The sequence below is a fragment of the Podarcis pityusensis genome (assembly GCF_964106645.2).
Source record: "Podarcis pityusensis genome assembly, chromosome: 14".
In the NCBI taxonomy this organism is placed as follows: Eukaryota; Metazoa; Chordata; class Lepidosauria; order Squamata; family Lacertidae; genus Podarcis; species Podarcis pityusensis.
The window spans coordinates 16,340,055-16,358,532 of record NC_138039.1 but is presented as its reverse complement, the minus strand read 5'-3'; the positions used below and the strand labels follow the sequence as shown (position 1 = coordinate 16,358,532).

The 18,478-nt window shown below is 48.2% G+C and overlaps 2 protein-coding genes across 3 annotated transcripts; both read left to right on the top strand.

Moving 5' to 3' along the window:
• Positions 1-277: 277 nt before the first annotated feature.
• LOC308463451 (uncharacterized protein) lies at positions 278-5,378 on the top strand. Its single transcript, XM_080981858.1, has 7 exons — positions 278-416; positions 1,563-1,671; positions 2,092-2,212; positions 2,880-2,969; positions 3,595-3,681; positions 3,994-4,104; positions 5,294-5,378. The coding sequence occupies exons 1-7, from the start codon at positions 364-366 to the stop codon at positions 5,359-5,361; spliced, it is 639 nt and encodes a 212-aa protein (XP_080837984.1). The 5' UTR covers positions 278-363; the 3' UTR covers positions 5,362-5,378.
• Positions 5,379-6,456: 1,078 nt separating this feature from the next.
• IGFALS (insulin like growth factor binding protein acid labile subunit) lies at positions 6,457-15,323 on the top strand. Of its 2 annotated transcripts, none has more exons than XM_080981834.1 (2): positions 6,457-6,947; positions 13,405-15,323. In XM_080981834.1, exon 2 carries the CDS (start codon positions 13,617-13,619, stop codon positions 15,198-15,200), a length of 1,584 nt encoding a protein of 527 aa, XP_080837960.1. In that variant the 5' UTR covers positions 6,457-6,947; positions 13,405-13,616; the 3' UTR covers positions 15,201-15,323. The 2 variants fall into 2 exon arrangements, with proteins under 2 accessions (XP_080837960.1, XP_080837959.1); XM_080981833.1 differs by lacking the exon at positions 6,457-6,947 and adding an exon at positions 11,140-12,171.
• The last annotated feature ends 3,155 nt before the right edge of the window (positions 15,324-18,478 follow it).

The following is an 18,478-nucleotide window of genomic DNA, read 5'->3' as shown; positions in this document are numbered from 1 at the left end:
GCAACTAGCATCACATGACTGGGAAAAAGGAGTCTAGAAAACTACTCCCCAGATATTCAACTCCTGGCAGGATTTAACTTTCAGTCCAAGGCTCTCATGGGTTGCTTGTTTAAATTCATCAGATTCTGGTGGAATTTAGGGAGACAGAAGAAAATGGGAATAAACCTGGCCTCATGGGAGCAGCTCTCTAAAAATAAATAAGGGGTTTCCACTAATCCCAATTTCAAGTCAAAGCCTATGCTGTTACCTCACCTGTTGACATCACAGAGATGCTTACATGGTCCAGGCATTTCTCTTTGTCTCCAGTGCTCCTGAGCTAAAGGGAGCGTGGGTGTCCTTGAGACAGAGGAGTTGCTTTTCGCGATGGAGGTGACTAGGTATCAGTTCTCCAGGTCAGCCAACAGTTCTGAGGAAAGGTAAATAGATAACCTTGGGGATGGAGTGAGGCAGGAAGGGGAGATGGAAAATCAAGGTGTCATTCAATATTGATTGGTGGCAGCTAAAAGATGTGTCTTGCTCAAACTTCAAAAGTTGAAGGTAATTAAAATATGGTGTCAGGGGTTCAGGAGCAGAGGCACAGGAAAGGGAGGAAATAGAGAGTGAGGGGGAGGAGTCCGAAGGTAATGTTAGCGATGACAGCGGTCCGAGGTCTCTGAGTCTTTCCAGCGAATCGGAAGATTCACAGAAAGGGGCTCCCATGGTCAGAGCAAGGGGGGTGCCGAGGGGGACACCCCAGGAAGAAGGGGCCAGAGGGGACTCAGAGAGAAGCAGTTGGAAATCAGGACCAGCGTCCACACCAGAGTGCAGTAGGGGGGAGGAGTCCCAGGCATCGGGATCAGGCGGCGCACTGCCAGTGGGAGGACATGAGTCAGGATTGGCCACGCCTCCATCGGGGAGCGAGGAAACGGTCGAGAGGAAGGTTGAAGGCTGGGCGCGCGCGCCAAGTTCAAATGTACAGGAGGGCGGTGCAGTTGGCAGCCCGGATAGGGAGCCAGGTCCCAAAGCCCGCCGAAAAGACGGGGAGGAGTCAGGGGGGTCAACGTCAGCGTCAGAAGAATCCAGGAAGGAAGGGACCCCGGGGGGTAGCAGGACCCAGAGGAGAAAGGAGAGACGGAAGAGGTGGAGTAAGGCTAGAATCTTAAACTGGTGTACAGGGGGCGGAGACTCAGATGGAGCTTCGCCGATCTAACCATGAGACGTAGAGTTGCACGCAGCAGCTTGAGAATGGAAACTGTAACTCAATAAAGACTTTTGTTTAATGATCGCTGGCTAGCGTGATCCTCTGTGAGCTAGGATCTGGAAGCAGCTCTGACATATGGGGTTTGGATATAATGGGAAAGATGATACATTCTGTCAAAAGATGCTCCTTATGGAAGGGAACGGACTGCCACGCCCATCATCCATGAACGTGGGCCATGCTGGCTGAGGCTGATGGGAGTGATCTAGCAGCAACCCTAAAGGAGAGGAACCCAATTCGCAGCTGTTATCACAGCTGCGAATCTTGTGAACCGTGTTTTATTTGGGAATCTGATACATTCACCAACCAACTGCTTTTGTTTTAGGGTCCTTGCTCACTACAGTGAGGTGTCGTTATTGCTAGAAGGGCGGTCGGATTTTCCAGAAGAGCTGAAAGGCACCAAAAAGGGAATGTTGTACCTCACCCAGTACAAAGTAAGAGGGCTTGAGGCAGGCTGGCCATAATATAACAAGAGAGCTCATAGCACCTCCCTTGCCGTTGGTAGGTGAACCTCTGACATCGCCTTGAGCTTGGGAGTCCCAGACCACAGCGTGAGGCACCCACCTCAGGCTGCTGGTTTTGGGTGTCATTGAAGCACAGAACATTTTAATTATGGATGACTGAATGAATAGTTTATTGTTCTTTGGCCATGGAGGCCTATCACATAAACACCCTCACACTAATGCACACATCCCAAAGCACCTGTAAGCATCAAGATAAGTGTGCACACAATATATCCCTGCCCATATTCTCCTTACACAAATGGAGAAGGGGCATTTTTTGCGCTGTGCCACCTTTAGTTCCTTGTAACACTCCTCACTGCTTTTTGAATGGCTTCTTGATTGCTTCCCTAGATGATCTTCCAGCACAAAGATAAGGGATCCACCATCATTCGTTTCCCGCTACAGCTCCTAGGAGATTGTGTCCTAGAGGACGAGCCGGGCTCCAAGCCCCAGCATATCAAAGGAACCCTGAGTATGTATCACCACCTTGAGTCTATTGGCTGCTGTGTGTGATAGTTCTCAAAATGAGAGAGAACTCCCTTTGATGGGTTATTATAGGAACGGAGAAAGCTGCCATATACTGAATCAGACCATTGATCTATTTAGCTCAGAATTCTTCAACATCATTCATTGCAGGCCTTATTGTCTTTGCAAAGGTAGAATCATAGCTTTTTACCACTTTGGGAGAAAAAATGTATGTTGGCGCAGATTACAACACAGGTGGCACTGTGGTCTAAACCACTGAGCCTCTTGGTCTTGCCGATCAGAAGGTTGGCAGTTCGAATCTCTGCAATGGGGTGAGCTCCCTTTGCTGTGTCCCAGCTCCTGCCAACCTAGCAGTTCAAAAGCACGCCAGTGCAAGTAGATAAATAGGTACTGCTGCGGCAGGAAGGTAAACGGCATATGCGTTTTCTCTGCTTTCCGTCACGGTGTTGCATTGCACCAGAAGTGGTTTAGTCATGCTGGCCACATGACCCAGAAAAGCTGTCAGTGGACAGACGCCGGCTCCCTCGGCCTGAAAGAGAGATAAGCACCACAACCCCATAGTCGCCTTTGACTGGACTTAACCATCCAGGGGTCATTTACCTTTTACCTTTACAACATGAGCCCAATGTCTTACTGTAGCCTTTTCTCCCTAGCATCCACCCAAGGGGTCCTTGTCTTCAAATTTACCTTCCAGTACGGAGCGTCTGATTGCCTAAACACGATAAAGGGTCTGATTGATGCAGGTGAGGAACTAGATTGAAAGGCCCTTCCTTTGTTGGATATCAAAGGCCCACTCCTTCCTCTCTGTCCCATTTAAAAGGCAGGGGCCACCAACTGGAGAGAGCATTTGGCCAAAAGGCAGGACAGTTTTATGTCAGGATGTGCCTTTAATTGGGAATTGGGTCCATTGCAACAGAGGTGCGGAACCTTTTGCAGCCCGAGCTTTCTTTCATTGGTTACTCCAGGTGCTACATTCCAGTGGTGGGTGGGGCAAGAGGGGGAAAGTGGGTGGAGCAATAGATGTGACTCTCAGCTTTGTAAAATAGTCCAAAATCCAGCCACGCAAATGTGAGAAACTATTATTTGTTATATCTGCTTTGATTTTTTTTTAAATTGATTTTATCCTTGCTTTTTAAATCATGGTTCTTTGTGTGTTTGTTTCTGTGTATTTTAGTCATGATTTATATAGAATTGGACTTCTTGTACACTGCTTGGGGAATTGTTTAGCAAGGAGTTTATCAATTTTTCAAATGAAACAAAGATGCATACAAAATGCATACAAGTGTTGCGTGTGTGCTTGTGAATCTATATATCTATATCTATATCAGACGTGCTTTTCTCTCTCCCGCCTTTTTGTTAATCTAACAGACATACTGAGAGAAGGGACGAACCTCCAAGAATACCCCACTGCTTCCATCTATACCTATGCCTACCCCTCTGCACCCCGGGCAGCCCGTAAGTGCACCAATGGTCTCCTTTGGATAGTGTGTGCAAGTTGGCCTACTAAGGAAGCTCAGACTCCCGGCCTCTTAATGTGCAGCTGAAAGGCAGATGGGCTCTCAGCCGACTCTGTTATCAAATCCAGTGCTGTGCTACTGCTGCTGCTGCTGTTTAACCAGGGCTGGCAATGGTAGTTTGTTCAGGGCGCTGAGAGTTGCCGGGAGACCCCTGTCCCCCTCACAGAGCGGCAGCTCTTTCCTCCTTTAATTCATATGCTTTGTGTTCCTGATCCCAGTTTTCAGTAGGTGCCTGTCCTTCTCTCCACAGGTTCTCTCAGCATGCTGCCACTGTGGCCTCCCCCTTACCCTGGCCCACCAGACCTCCCCCCTCCCTATTCCGAAGTGGAAGGAACGTCTCCAAGAGGGAGCAGGGGCTCAGGTAAAATCAGCTGGCCCAGCGCTAGCTCCTGGCATCCATGGGCAGTTGCTGGGCAGGGCCCACCAGTCAGGGCTGAATTAAGACATTTAAGGCCCTAAGCACTTAAAAGGTTTTGGTGCCCCCATACGTATCTAATTCAAACTGGTGGAAGGCTGGTTAATCCAGCCTTCCACCAGTACGAGCGCTTATGCCAGGCCTTCCTTGTCAGGCTGCTGAATCTACAAGCCTCCATTTTAATTCCCTGCAAATGCTCCAATGTTGGCTGCTCCAGGGCATTGTGGGGAATTAAAATGGCAGCTCCCAGACATCCTTGGAGTACAAGGGCTGCCACACCACCAGTTCCAGGTAAGCCTAAGGAGCTCCACCGGGGGCACTCTCAACCAAGAGCTGCCTTGTAAAACAGCATATCATAGGTCTGGGCTGGGGAACCTGTGGTCCTCTAGAGGCCACTGGACTCCAGCTACCACCATCCCTGATTTCTGGCCATGCTAGCTAGGGCTGATGGAGTCTCAACATCACCCAGAAGGCCACAGGTTCCTCATCCCTGTCAACTGTGCTCATGTCCTTCAACCTTGCCACATCTTTGGTTCTGGAAATGTTCTCTGCCAGAGGAATTGAACATGAAATAGTTTATTAGAACTATGTAGAACAGGTCTTCTCTCCTTCAGTGACTTTCTCCCTCAGCTTCCAGCCCTGCTGCTTAACCTCCTAAACTAGATATAGGAGGTGCCCTTAAAGGTATACTCACATTTATCCTTACACCTGAAAATCATAGTTCTTCACTCAGCACAGTATAGCAGCAGAGTGACCAAAGAGGCTGCAGACTCCTCTCTGGCAATTTGAACATTTGCATAGTTTGGCCAACCATGTTGTACAAACCAAGGCTGTGTACCATACATTTAAAGCACCCCCCCAAAGAATAATGGGAATTGTAGTTTAATCCCAATTAGATGCAATTCTCAGCATCTTTGAAAAAACTACAGTTCCCAGGATTCTTTGTTGTGGGGAGGAAAATGAGTTTTAAATGAACACAGGTCAAGGTCAAGACTGGTCTGGCTGCTTTGAGCCATTCTGGGCCTAGAGGGCAGAACAGGATATGAATTCAATGAAGGAATGAACTATTTTTTAAAAAAATGGTGGAGGGGAGCATTGGATGATGTGGATATTTTCTCTCCCTCCCTCCCTACAGAGATTCAAGGGAGCTGCTGTCATTGCAGAGGACAGAGGATCCAGGATCATGTTAACAGGCAGGACTGAGGAACAAGTGCATAAATGTACTTTTCTTTAAAATTGTATCCAGTTTTAACTTTTCATTTCCTCTTCCAAGATTCCTGGTAGGCCAGTGATTCAGTTGGGCAAGCAACCAAGGGTTTCCTTCAAAGAGCTCTTGTTTATTCACAGGCCAGAACAGAACTGAACTGAAGGGTTCAGCCAGCCTGCTTATATAGAGCTCCACTAGAACATAACAGTAACCATTTTCTGTAACTATCCAATCACTGAACGTCACTTTCGATCCCTTATTTGCATATGTGGACCTGAACTATCTACAGTATCCCCCTGCTGGCCCAGGGTGAGAACTTCAGTACATAACACCTCCGGCTCTGGTGATAGGTCCTGCTGCTCTGGTTCCTGTGCACTGATCCCCAGCCCCTCGTCATCCTCCATCACCCTATGAGTACTGCAGCGAGGCTCCTCACGGGGTCTCTGCCATGGGAGCATATTCCCATGTGTTTTTCCAGCTGGCTCCCAGTGGAGTACAGGGTCAGATTTAAGGTGTGGGTTTTGACCTTTAAAGCCCTTCACAGCCTAGGACCCTCGTACCTATGGGACCGCCTTTCCCGGTATGCCCCACGGAGAGCCTCAAGGTCCATAAATAGCAACACCCTAGTGGTCCCGGGCCCTAAGGAAGTTAGATTAGCCTCAACCAGAGCCAGGGCTTTTTCAACACTGGCTCCGGCCTGGTGGAACGCTCTGCCTCATGAGACCAGGGCCCTGCAGGATCTGATTTCTTTTCGCAGGGCCTGTAAGACAGAGTTGTTCCGCCTGGCCTTTGGCTTGGAGCCAATTTGATTCCCTCCCCCTCTTTTTTCTTTTTTCCTTTCTCTTCCTGTGATGAGGCTGCATTTTAATGTTTCAATGTTTCAATGTTGTATTTTAATCTTGTTTTTAAGTTGTATTCATTCAACTTGTTTTTATTATTGCTTGTTGGCCGCCCTGAGCCTGGCCTTGGCTGGGGAGGGCGGGATATAAATAAAAATTATTATTATTATTACACCAACCTCTCCTTCCCCACCCCCAGCTTGCCACAGTGTGTCCAAGCTGGGATCCTCTTCCTCATCTTCCTCCTCCCCATTGTCCTGCCAGTTCATGACACTTAGGAAGGTTTGCCTTTAAATGTGAACTGAATTCAATTTCTCTCCCCTCCCCCACCCCTATGTGGTCCATGTGTGCAGACACAGTAGCAGATCCGGCAACAAAATGTTTCTTGTCTCTCACCCAGGGCCAGCGCAGGGTGAGGCCACAACCTCAAATGTGGAAGCCCCTGAGGTGGTGTTCCTGAGGGCACTCTGCCTGCCTCTACCATTGATTTCACGAGATGTTGCCAAAACCACGTGGCATTTTGAGGAGCTTGTGAGATCTCACCCCTCTCGCCTGAAGTGGCGAAACGGGATGCAGCGCCCCGCTTCCACTGATAGGGTGACAAGGCGCCACCTTCCTCTACCTTGTGCCTATGTTTGTTTGTGGAGTTGGCATTTGCATCCCCGGCCCAACGCTGGCCAGAAAGTTCAGGTAGTCACAAGGACGCCTGTTCTCGCCAAAAGTTGGCGTCTCCTCTTGCCAAGGTAAATTTTGCATTGGACAATCATTATCTAATCTGATTGGAGTGCAACACATTCTGTTCATACAAACAATTTCTTAGAAGAAACTAACTGCAAGTTGCCTTATGGACGGCGATACCCCAAAATGTCTAAAACGCTATGCATTCCTCACTTCCCCAATCAGTGTGAAGTTCTAGGGGTGGAAGTACCTGGGTTTGCCTTGGCTTTTGAGGAGAGATCACTGGAGGCTTGTGTGTTTTGTAAACAAAACAAATACGTATTAGAAAATGTACAAGTGGAGAAGAACTGAAGGCAAGCGACATAAGCAGGCGTTAGACCCCTTGCTTCACATCAGATCTTCCCTGGGAGAGGCACACAACACCCAGCTGAGGCTAGCTGAAAAGGTCTTCGCAGTAGTTTCTCCCAGACTTTGGAATTCCCTTCCTAGAGAGGCTAGACTGGCTTCTTCCTCTTTGTCCTTCCACCGACAAGTGAAGACTATTGTATACCTGCAGGCTTTTGGGAACTGGAAAGGGCTTCAAATAGTGCTGCACTGTTTTTAATATCTGTTTTTCCCCCTATTGCTTTAATTTTATTATGGTTTAATTACTCTTTAGCTATTATCCTTTTTTAAAAAAAAGCTTTCTGTGTTTTATTCATGCTCATTTTAATTTTTGTGAGTTTCCTGGAGTCCCAGTTCTGGGAGAAAGTTGGGATATAAAATAAATATAATAAAAATAACAGGAGTCCATTAAGGCAAATGAGGTGCTGCCCCACCAAAATTTAGGCAGCCCCCACTTCCCTGCCTTCTTACTTACAAGTAATCAGGGGAGGCTCTGCCTGTCATTGGCTCTGGCTCCACCCATTGGTCTCTCTACCTTTTGCCCTACCAATCCCAATGGGCACTACATCCAAGGATGCTTCCATCCTTTAGCTCACAGCTCTCTCTCTCTCTGTCTTGCTGTCACATTGCAGCTGCTTTGTCCATTACTTCACACATACACTCCTACCTTCTCTAAACCCCAATGGCTTTTTTCATTTAAAGCCTCCCAGACTTATTTTATCCTTATTCTGAGGCTGCTTTTGAGGGCAAAAACCAGTGTGGTGTAGTGGTTAGCGTGTTGGACTAGGACTTGGGAAACCAGAGCTCAGATCCCCAGTCTGCCATGAAGCTCAATGGGTGATCTTGGGCCAGTCACTGTCTCTCAGCCTAGCCTACTTCGCAGGGTTCTTGTGAGGATAAATTAAGGAGGAAGAGAACCAGCACGCCGCCTTGAGCTCCTTGGAGGAAATGTTGGGGTATCTATGCAATCCTTTGCTTGGCATCCGTCTGTCTCAGGAGACAATGGAGAAGTCAAACTGTTGGCAGGTTGCAGCGCCTGCTGTGGTCGTAGAGACCGATGTAGGAGAGACATGTCTTGTTGCAGCTGGGGCAGACAAAGGCATCCAGCTGAGCTGCTGCAGATGAGCGCCCATACCTTACGCCAATCAAGTTGAGCTTATAACTTGTAACTGCTGTCTCCTGCCTTGTTTTTGCTGAAGTTACCTCTCTGGGACACAAGCTCGGGCAGTGTGTATGGAGGTCTTGAGCTGCTTAGATGGCAATAAAGAAATACATTTAATTTTTTGAATTTATATATTGCATTTCCTCCTCAGGGCAACAAACAGGTACAATGATTAAAAACAAACAGAGAGAAAAACATTCTAAAAACAATAACAATTTTAAAAGAATCTATAAGCGGTTGCAGATTTTAAACATTCTAAAAGCAATTACATTTAAAAGCATTCTTCCAGGCAGTGATTATGAGGGGGTTGCCTGATCAGGATGGTTGAAATTTCTCAAGAGTAAACAGAGAGAGCTTTGACCAATGATGGCTGCTGAAGCTTTCAGTGCCAAAAAGCTGTGTTGGGTTGAAAACTGCTGGAAGTCTGTTTCCCAGAAATGCGCATCATTAAAATGTGCTGTCAGGAAATTTTGGCTACCCAGTAAAACAACAAACAGAACCCTGCTCCGCCTTGCAACAGATTCAGTCAATTCCTGTGTTCTTTCATCTGGGAAAGGTAGCAAAACTGTTCTTTCTTAACACTCTCATTCCTGCCTTAATTCAGGTGTTCTTTTGGGATGCAGATGAACTTGTGTGTCACATTTGAGGGAGTAGAAATGAGAGAATGGGCCTTTTCCACAAAGGCTTCCACTGCTACAATTATGGAGTGCATTCCCAGGATGCTTTGGGGGGAGCCATGACTGTTTACAGTGGTATGATACTGCTTTAAATCTATAGTCCAAATGAGGCCAATATCATGCTCTGGTCTGACACTGGGTGAGAGAAAGAGGTAACAATGGTCAGATGTTGCAGGACCTCGGATAGCTCCAGGTGAGCAAGACTGGGGCCTCTTCACCCTCACCTGCTTGTAGAGAACTTTGGAGCCTTAAAGGGCTGAACCCTGTGGCCAGGTACTCCTCCTCTGTTCTGCAGCCTCTTGCCTGGTGTGCTCACTGTGCTGTTGGACCTGTGATGTACCTCATTCCTCAGGCTCAGGGGAAGGTGCCTGCGAGAGTCCAGGTTCTGGTGGTCTGCGAGGTTCTCCTGGGTGCTCCCATCCAACAACCTCAGGTGCAGTGGGTCTCCTGATCCTCAGCAGGTCAATTCAGCTTCTTAGTTGCTACATCTACAGCAGTGCTTTTCAAACTCAGGTCGCAAGCTGTTGGACTACAACTCCCAGCATCCCTAGCTGGCAGGACAAATGGTCAGGGATGATGGGAGTTTAAAAGGCTGCTTGAAAGAGATGGGGCTGATAATATTATGTATAGCGTTTCTACCCTGTATTTTAGCTAGAAAGGCTGTCAAAGCAGCTTAAAAAGGTCTGTGACTGGATTGTAGCCTACTGTACGAAAAGTAGAATCGGATCCATTTTCTGCCCACTTTTTGTTCTGGCTCTGACCACCATAGCCATGCAGCCCTTGCAGTGAATAGGATGCCTGGCCTCTGCTACAAAGGATCCAGGCATTTGTCCCATTTGAAAAACACTTTCCAACATACATGTATGTGGGTGTTCTTAGTATGAGCACCCATGGTTTTCTTTTTTGTCATTCCTAACGAAATTCCAGCTTCTGTTTTTTCTTGGCTCGAAGGTCTCTGCTGAGTCAGGTCTTTTTTTAGAGCTTTGGCTGATTACGACTTGTGTCAATATTTACTTAGCGCCTGTCCGATTGTGTGCCTTTCCCATTTCTCCTTTTTGATCTATAATTTCCAAGAACAGAATGCTAAAATAGAGCGTTCTGTGTCTGTGTGTCCATGTGTGTGTGTGTGCATTGGAGAGAATCTAAATTATATAGAGAAGAAATATAGGCTGTGTGTTTGTGTGTGTGTATGTGTGTGTGTGAAGGGTTGAAAAGCCCAGCGCTCAGGACAAGGGTGTTCCCCGCATACCCACCTGCCTTTTCTCTTCAGGCTCCATTCTTTCCCAAATGTGTTCAAGCATTTTTCTCCAATCGGACAATGTTTAAAGAGCTTTATCCAAGCAAATAGAGAACACTGTGATTCTATATCCTGGACTGGGCCTTGCTCTTCTTTGCCAGGCACTGCTCATTATCAACAAATAGTTTTGCCCCAGCCCTGCAAATGCTTCAACCAGGGGAGGGGAAACATTTTTCAGCCCAAGGGCCACATTCACTCAGGGGAAACCTTCTGGGAGCCACACTGACCACTACAGCACACTGAAAAGGACCGTTAGCAAAGGCTCTTCAATAGTGTAGATGGAGTCCAGAGGGGGAAAAAACAAATCTTGACAACTCTTTACTGAGCAAACTGAATGAAAACAGTGTATAATTTGATGAGAAACGAACAGAGAGTGTTTCTTAGCTCAGCTTTGCACATAGCTGGAAGGCATGCAACAGAAACATACAGAGGAAAAACTTCCTCAGAACTATGCAGCTAATCAGAACTCATGCTACCACAGTGAAGATCAAGCCGCTCTCTGCCTGGTTGCCAAGCAAAACCTCCACATACATCCTTGGTTGGCATGATTTAACATTAACAGAAATAACCCTTAAATTGCCCATTGAATGATCCCTGCTGTTGGACTTCCATCAAGGACAAGTGGGGTTATGGCTTGTAATAAAGAGGAAGTCCCCTCCCCCCCATGCCATTTTGAATAGGTGCAAGATTCTACACTAGGGTGTTTCTGTAGTCCTCCTCTCTTCACCCTGGGACTTGCAGCTTCCGAATGGGAAGCTAAGCTACAGTTCCCAACACTCTTTGCAGAGCACAGGTCTCCCTATCAGCAGACAGCATTCTTGGGTAGCTTCTAGGTCCCAGGTGGCAGTGACACCTGCCCTGGGATGGGCAAAGGGACTTGAGTCAAATGGCTGAATCTGGGAGCTGCCCACTATTCCAGCTTTCTGCAATACTCCTGCTCCTGGTGTAGCATGGCTCCAGGATGTTGTAGAGAAACAAGTTTCAGCCTGGAAGGCTGCTCAAAAAGGAGCGTGGCTCTTGGGGTGAAAAGGTTCCCCCACCTTTGCCGTAAGTTTGCAGCTTCGTGCTGGAGGTCTCAGCTGACACCTTGAATTCTCGGCCAAAGAAGCAATGGTTAGCCTCCAGTTTGGGAAACTCTAGCTTCTTCACAGATCTAGCTCCAACCATAAGCAAAACAGACAGGCTCCCTTCATGAAAGGGCCATAGCCCAGTGCTTTGTTTGCAGAAGGTCCCATGTTCAAACCCAAGCATCTCCAAGGAAAAACTAGGAGGTGGCAGAATTTGGGGCAGGAAGGAAGGCCTCTGTCTTGGAAAGCTACAGCCAGTCAGATTAGATAACATAGTGTTAGATGGTCCCATAGTGTGACACCTCCTTCTATCCTCCCTATAGACTGGGTCATCAGGGTAATTCCTCTGTGCAAGAGCTGGCCATCAAGGAGAGCCAAAGGCCCATCTAGTGGCCAGTCACATGCTTCTGGGAATCCTACAATCAGAGCGTGAGGGCAATAGCCCTTTCCTGTTTTAGTGTCGCAGCAAGAGCTAAAATCCAGGCTGTGTCACCAATGCAAACCTAATGGTATTCCTAAACCGGTGATGGACTGGTTAAAAGCAGCCTGTCCGTAGACTGCTGGACAAGCGTCAAGGCGGTTGCTGCTGTATTGCTACATTAGCAGCAGGCGGGGAAATGCAAAGAGCAGAACTTGCCTGAGGTGGCTGGGCGGACCTTTGCCTCCCCAGACGTTCACCAGCAAGCATGAGGATGAACAAAGGTAAGGGGAGAATGTTGTGTTTTCCAACAATTCCTTTCTGTGTGTTTCTTCGGAGCTGTGCAAGGCAGGTCTCTGGAATGAGTGCAAGTCAGCCTCCCTGCCTCCTCCTCTCCAACTTGGAAGAGCAGGTGGGCTGTTGTGATGAGCAAGAGAATCAAAACGATCAAGGGGCTTAAGGGGCGTCTGTAACAATCTGGGACTTTTTAGTTTGGCAGACAAAGTAAGGAACGGTATGAGAAAGGTGTACAAAGGTGTATGAGAAAGGTATGTGGAGAAAATGGAGAGAGAAAAGTTTTTCTGCCTCTCTCGTAATGCTAGAATTCGGGAACGTTCAGCGGAGTTGAACGGTTGGGAGGTTCAGACAGACAAAGTCCTTCTTTGCACAGCACACAGACTGTGAAATTTGCTCCTACAGGATGCAGGGATGGCCAGCAAATTGGATGGCTTTAAAAGAAGTCTAGACAAATTTATGGAGGAGATGGCTGTCACTGGCTACTATTGGAGGAAGTATGTCTCTGAGTGCTAGTTGCTGGAAATCAGAAAGAGAGCAAGCGAGAGCAGGAAGGAGAGAGATTTTGTGCTCAGGTTCTGCTTTTGGGCTTCCGATAGGGGTTTCGTTGACCCCTAGACAAGATGGATGCTGGTCTAGGTGGGCCTTAGTTCTGATCCGGAAGGGCTCTTCTTTTCTTACGACTGGTCATCCTAATACAGAGAGAAATTGCAGCTGATGACCTAAGGATCGAAGGAGCTCTCTGAGGTGAACCACATAGGCCTCTGGCTCTGAATTACCTGTATTCAGATATTGTGATATGCCCACAAGAATGTAAGAAAATCTCTTCTGGATCTGACCCAAGGCCCATCTAGTCCAGTATCCTGTTCTCATGGTTGCCAACCAGATTCCTAAGGGAAGCCTCCAAGCAGACCTGAGGGTGGCAGCAGTCTCCCCACTTTAGATTCCCAGCAGCTGGCATTCAGAGGCACCAGGTTGGCCCAAGGCATTTTGGCACCTGAGGCAAACCACACAACATGCCACTCCCCACCAGAGAAGAAGGGGTGAGTGAAGATCTACACCTGGGGAAATCAAATCACCTGATGGCTGAAATGAGAATCAAAGGATGTTGCTGGAGGGAAAGAAGCCACACCCAGGGCTGTCCTAGGATTTTTTGGGGTATTACACCAGCACAGCTTGTTTTTTCCCTGGTTTGAGAGCTTCTGTCACTATCTGTCCCACAGGATCAGTGTTGGCGTTGACTCTCATTTGGCTCTTGGCAGCGAGGTCTCAGCCCCTCGAAGCGGGGGCCACCAACGAACAGGCCAGCCCCGAAAAGCAGAAGTGTCCCAGCCTGTGTGGTTGCAGTTACGATGAACGCAATGATGAGCTGAGTGTCTACTGCAGCTTGCGAAACCTCACCAGCCTTCCCGAAGACGTGCCCAGGGCCGTGAGGATGTTGTGGCTGGAGGGAAACAATTTCACTTCTTTGCCAGCTCTTGCTTTCAGGAACCTCTCCAGCCTGGAATTTCTCAACCTTCAGGGCAGCCACCTGTCAAGCATCGAACAGCACGCCTTCCATGGCTTGGAGGAACTCTACTCCTTGCTCCTCCAACACAACCGGCTGAAGTCGCTGGCGCCCAACATCTTCCTCCATCTGCAGAACCTGGTTTCCCTACATCTCAACAACAACCAGTTTAGCAAGATTGAGGAAGGTGTGTTTGCCGGGCTCTCCAATCTCTGGTACTTGAACCTTGGATGGAACTCCCTGGTGGTCCTGCCGGACAAAGTGTTTCACGATCTACCCAACTTGCGAGAACTGATCCTGGCTGGGAACAAGCTCCACTATCTCCAACACCAGCTCTTCTACAGCCTCAGTGAGTTGAAAGAGCTGGACCTGAGTGGGAATTCCCTGAAGGGCATCAAGGGCAACATCTTCACAAAGCTGCAGAAGCTGCAGAAGCTTTACCTCAGCCAGAACCAAATCAACGCCATCGCCCCACGGGCTTTCATGGGTATGAAGTCTCTGCGATGGTTGGACTTGTCCCACAACCGCCTCACCATGCTTTTTGAAGACACGTTTGCGGGCCTTTCAAGCCTGCATGTGTTGCGCCTCTCCAACAATTCCATCGCCAGTCTGAGGCCAAGGACCTTCAAAGACCTCCAGTACTTGGAGGAGCTGCAGCTGGGGAACAACAAGCTCAGAAGCCTGCCGGAAAGGGCCTTCGACAAGCTGAGTCAACTGGAGGTTCTCACACTCAACAACAACCATATCCAAGAGATCAGGGCTGGGGCTTTCCTTGGTCTTTCCAACATGGCAGTGATGAACCTCTCTGGGAACTGCCTTAAGACCCTCCCAGATTTTACCTTCAGGGGACTCAGCCAGCTGAACAGCCTCCACTTGGAAAACAGCTGCCTCAGCAGGATAAGGCCACAGATGTTCTCCGACCTTTCCAGCCTCCGGAGGCTCTTCCTGAGACACAATGCCATCTCAGAAATGGAGGACCACAGCCTGAGCGATTTGCACGAGCTCCTTGATCTGGACCTCAGGCACAACCAGCTGAGCAGCCTCTCCCCAAACCAGTTTGCAGGCCTCCGGAACTTAGAATACCTCCTCCTGTCCTCCAACCAACTGCTAGACATCTCTCCTGAAGCCTTCACTCCACTTCTGCGCCTCTCCTGGCTTGACCTCTCCAGCAACTGTTTACAGGCCCTGGAGAGTGACATCTTCCGCTCCTTCCCCAGGCTGGGATATCTGAACATCGGGAACAATTCACTCAGAACCTTCTCAGTGGATTGGCTGAGCCCTTCGCTCGTCCAACTGTGGCTGGAAGGGAACAAGTGGCAATGCAACTGCTCGCTGAAAGGACTTAGAAACTTTGCCCTGCAGCACCCCAGTGTTGTCTTGCGGTACACGCAGTCCATCACAGAAGGAGATGCTCCTGTATATACTTACAACAACATCACTTGCCTTAGCCCTGGGGAGGTAGCAGGACTTGATCTTCGGGACATCCAAGACACCCATTTTGCCGATTGCTAAATACTGGTACTTTTTACTTGGTTTCCCCTGCTCCACCCTCCACAAAAAATGCTTTCTGTATAGTTGGTGTCGGCATGCTCTCCTGGACCCCATGATTTGACTAAATGCATCTCTTGCAGGGTGGCCCTCAGCCTGATTTTATATGGCCCTTGGGCCTTTGCAAGCGATCAATGAAGACTCCTGGCAAGAGAGGACCGTCCTTCCACTGGTGGGAAGAGAAGGGAGGGAGGTGGCAGAAAGAAAGAAAATAGGGTGGCCCCATTTTAACCTTTTCCTTTCTCCACTACCAGTTTTGGCCCCACTCACAGCGGCCCCTGACGGATTGCCCCAAGGGAAGGCGGCCCTCAAACAGAAAAAGGTTGCTCAATGCTCATCCCTGATCTATTGGGAAAATGGGTGGTGGTCCCACCTCTGTGCCTTTCAACACCCCCTTTCCCCTTACTTTTTGGACGTTCTATCCCCTGGAAGGGGCAGCCTGTGTGTCGGGTGGGAAGATTTTCATAAGGTTTCCATTTCAGCAGGCAGTCCCAGGGGTGGGTGGGTGGGTGTTCCCCCCCCCCCAGCACTATTAGGACAGTTACAGGTAGGTAGCTGTGTTGGTCTGCCGTAGTCGAAACAAAAGAGAAAAAAATCGTTCCAGACCAACTAAGCTTGTTATTGGTATGAGCTTTCGTGGGCATGCTTCTTGGTATCTGAAACTTAGTTGGTCTCTAAGGTGCTACTGGAAGGAATTTTTTTAATTTTGTTTCGACTATTAGGACATTTATCCTCCTCTGGCACCTTCAGGGACTGCACTCCTGACACAAGAGCCTGACGCGATGTACTTGACATGCTCAATTCCAAGTCGAGCAACTAAACAGGGGCTAGGCAGATGCCACGATGTGGCAGGTGCTCCATGTGGCAATATATACCCATCAGGCTTGGCACCAGCAGGTGGCGCCCTTGGGCCATTGCCAGGGCCCTGAGGTCTTAGCAGGGCCCACCTCTGATATTGCCTGCCCTGGGTCCCTAATAATGATCACTGCAGAGTCTCCAGTGTTCAGATCTCGGAGCCTGCAATGTAGTACTGCTTTGGGGCGTCCTGTGGAATTGAAATGGCGCCTCTCAGACCCACAAGGGGTGCCACCTGGTGCTGGTCAAAGCACGATTGCAGCCTGCTGCTGTTTTCGCTGACAGGTAAGCATGTCGGGGGAGGCTCCAATGTAGGAGCCAGATCCAATACATACAGAAATGTAGGAAGCTGCCTCACCCTGAACCCAGACCATTAGTCCATCTAGCTCAGTATTGTCCACACTGACTGGCAGCAGCTCTCCACAGAGTTCCAGGCAGGGGTCTGGAGATGCCAGAGGCTGGACCTGAGACTTTCTGCATGCATAGCAGATGCTCTGTGACTGTGCTAGGATGGATATGGTGTCAAAATCCCCATGGGAGCTTTTGGGCAGCTTTCCCCATGGATGCCATATGCTCTTATAAACAGCAACATGTTAATAAACTTTCAGAGCTATGGCAGAGCCTTTTGGTTTTTCTGATGATGCTTCGTCTAAATAGGAACCACGAGATCTGAGCTATGGCTGTAATATAGGTAAGTAGATAAAACAGAGCTTCTTCGAAACTTCTTGTGCCTGAAGAAAATAAATCAGTGAGTAACACCAACAACACAAATACTGTGTTGTAAAAATGCAGAGACCAATCACAATTCATTTCTCCATCTCACCCAGGCAAAATCTCTGGAGAGAAAGCAAAAGGCACCTGAAGGATTGTCACATTATGTTCAGACATCTCATTCAACTGGTGTGAATTCTGTTTACGAATACACAATCTGTGTTATGCTCCACCTCTGCTCTTGGAGGCAGTATGACTCTGAAGGCCAGTTGTTGGGAATTGCAAGTGGGAAGAGTGCACTCAGGTCCTGCTTATAGAATTGCAGAGTTGGAAGGGACCCTGGGGGGGGGTCATCTAGTCCAACCCCCTGCAATCTTTTTCCCAACATGGTGCTCAAACCCACGACCCTGAGTGCTTGTGGGCTTCCCAGTGGGGGAGCTGGTTGGCCCCTGTAAGAACAGGATGTTGGACTAGATGGGCCTTTGGACTTATCTAGCAGGCCTCTTATGTTCTTAACGGAGCTTGCAGATAACTTCCTTCTGGATTTGCATTCAGAGAGGCATAGATTCCCCTCCCTTAGATCAGCCACGTTTTTGCAACAGCCTTTAAACAAGAAAATTGTGACCTCAAGCAGATGCTGACCATGGGACCCTCCTCTCCAGGCAGACGTGCTATCACCTAAATTGCACTGGACAGATGCAATAAAACGTTTAGTGCTTGGGAACCAGTCATGGCCAATCAAAATTCAGAAGATTTTTTATTTTTTTTATCTCATTGACCTACAGTTCTAATCTGTTAGATTATACCATTCTAGATAGTCTAAGAAGTGCTGGTTGTGGAATTCTGCTTTGGGGAATTGTGGTTATCAAAATTGTGCAATTAAGATTTTATTTTTTCTGGTTGAGACTGCTGATTGATCTTATTGATTCAGAGACTGGAAATATCTCACACCTAATAGTGAACTCGGATGATGAGCATTGACAGAAATAAAGCTAAAACAGGCCTCACTGAGTCATGAGTATCTGCCTACTTGTAGGAGCCCCAAGAGTTGCAAAAGTACAGGGGGGAAATGCTTAAAATAAATACAACTCCAACAAAAAAGAAGCAGAAGCAGCTCAATCACCATGGAATATTGAATATCAGTTGTAAAGTCAGGAGAGGAAAATAACAATAAATATCTCATTGACCTGCAGTTCTAATCTGGTATCGATTATGTCATTTGAAATAGTCCTAGAAGTACTGGTTGTGGAATTCTACTCTGAGGAATTGTAGTTATCAAAATTGTGCAATTAGATTTTATTTTTTTCTGGTTGAGACTGCAGGAGAGGAAAATGACAATAAAGTGGGGAGAGGAAGACTGGACTGCCCTACCAGGTGGTTGGAATTTGGAAGCCCAATGTACTAAAGGGAACAAGTGTAGAGATCCCCAGACTCGGACCTATACAGATGCAACATGTGGGAGGTGAGAATGGCACAGAGCAGGTGGAGGGCCCTTGGAGCTTCTTTATTAGCCCAGCAACCTCCCCTGCTCACCCATCTACTAAATCCCTCCTATTGGAGCATGGCATGTGTGCATGGACACATGTGGCATAAAGGATTGTGTGGTGGCCACCCCTTCGCTACCAGCTCTGGCCAAGCTCACTTGAGCCACACTCCCTGCTGGTGATCGGTCCCTG

What these genes read in the sequence shown, in the direction of transcription:
- LOC308463451 (XM_080981858.1), top strand. Translation starts at nt 364, where the DNA reads ATGGAGGTGACTAGGTATCAGTTCTCCAGGTCAGCCAACAGTTCTGAG. An exon ending in GCCAACAGTTCTGAGGAAAG is followed by an intron (nt 417 to 1,562) that starts GTAAATAGATAA and finishes CTTTTGTTTTAG; the next exon opens with GGTCCTTGCTCACTACAGTG. An exon ending in CTCTGCACCCCGGGCAGCCC is followed by an intron (nt 3,682 to 3,993) that starts GTAAGTGCACCA and finishes TTCTCTCCACAG; the next exon opens with GTTCTCTCAGCATGCTGCCA.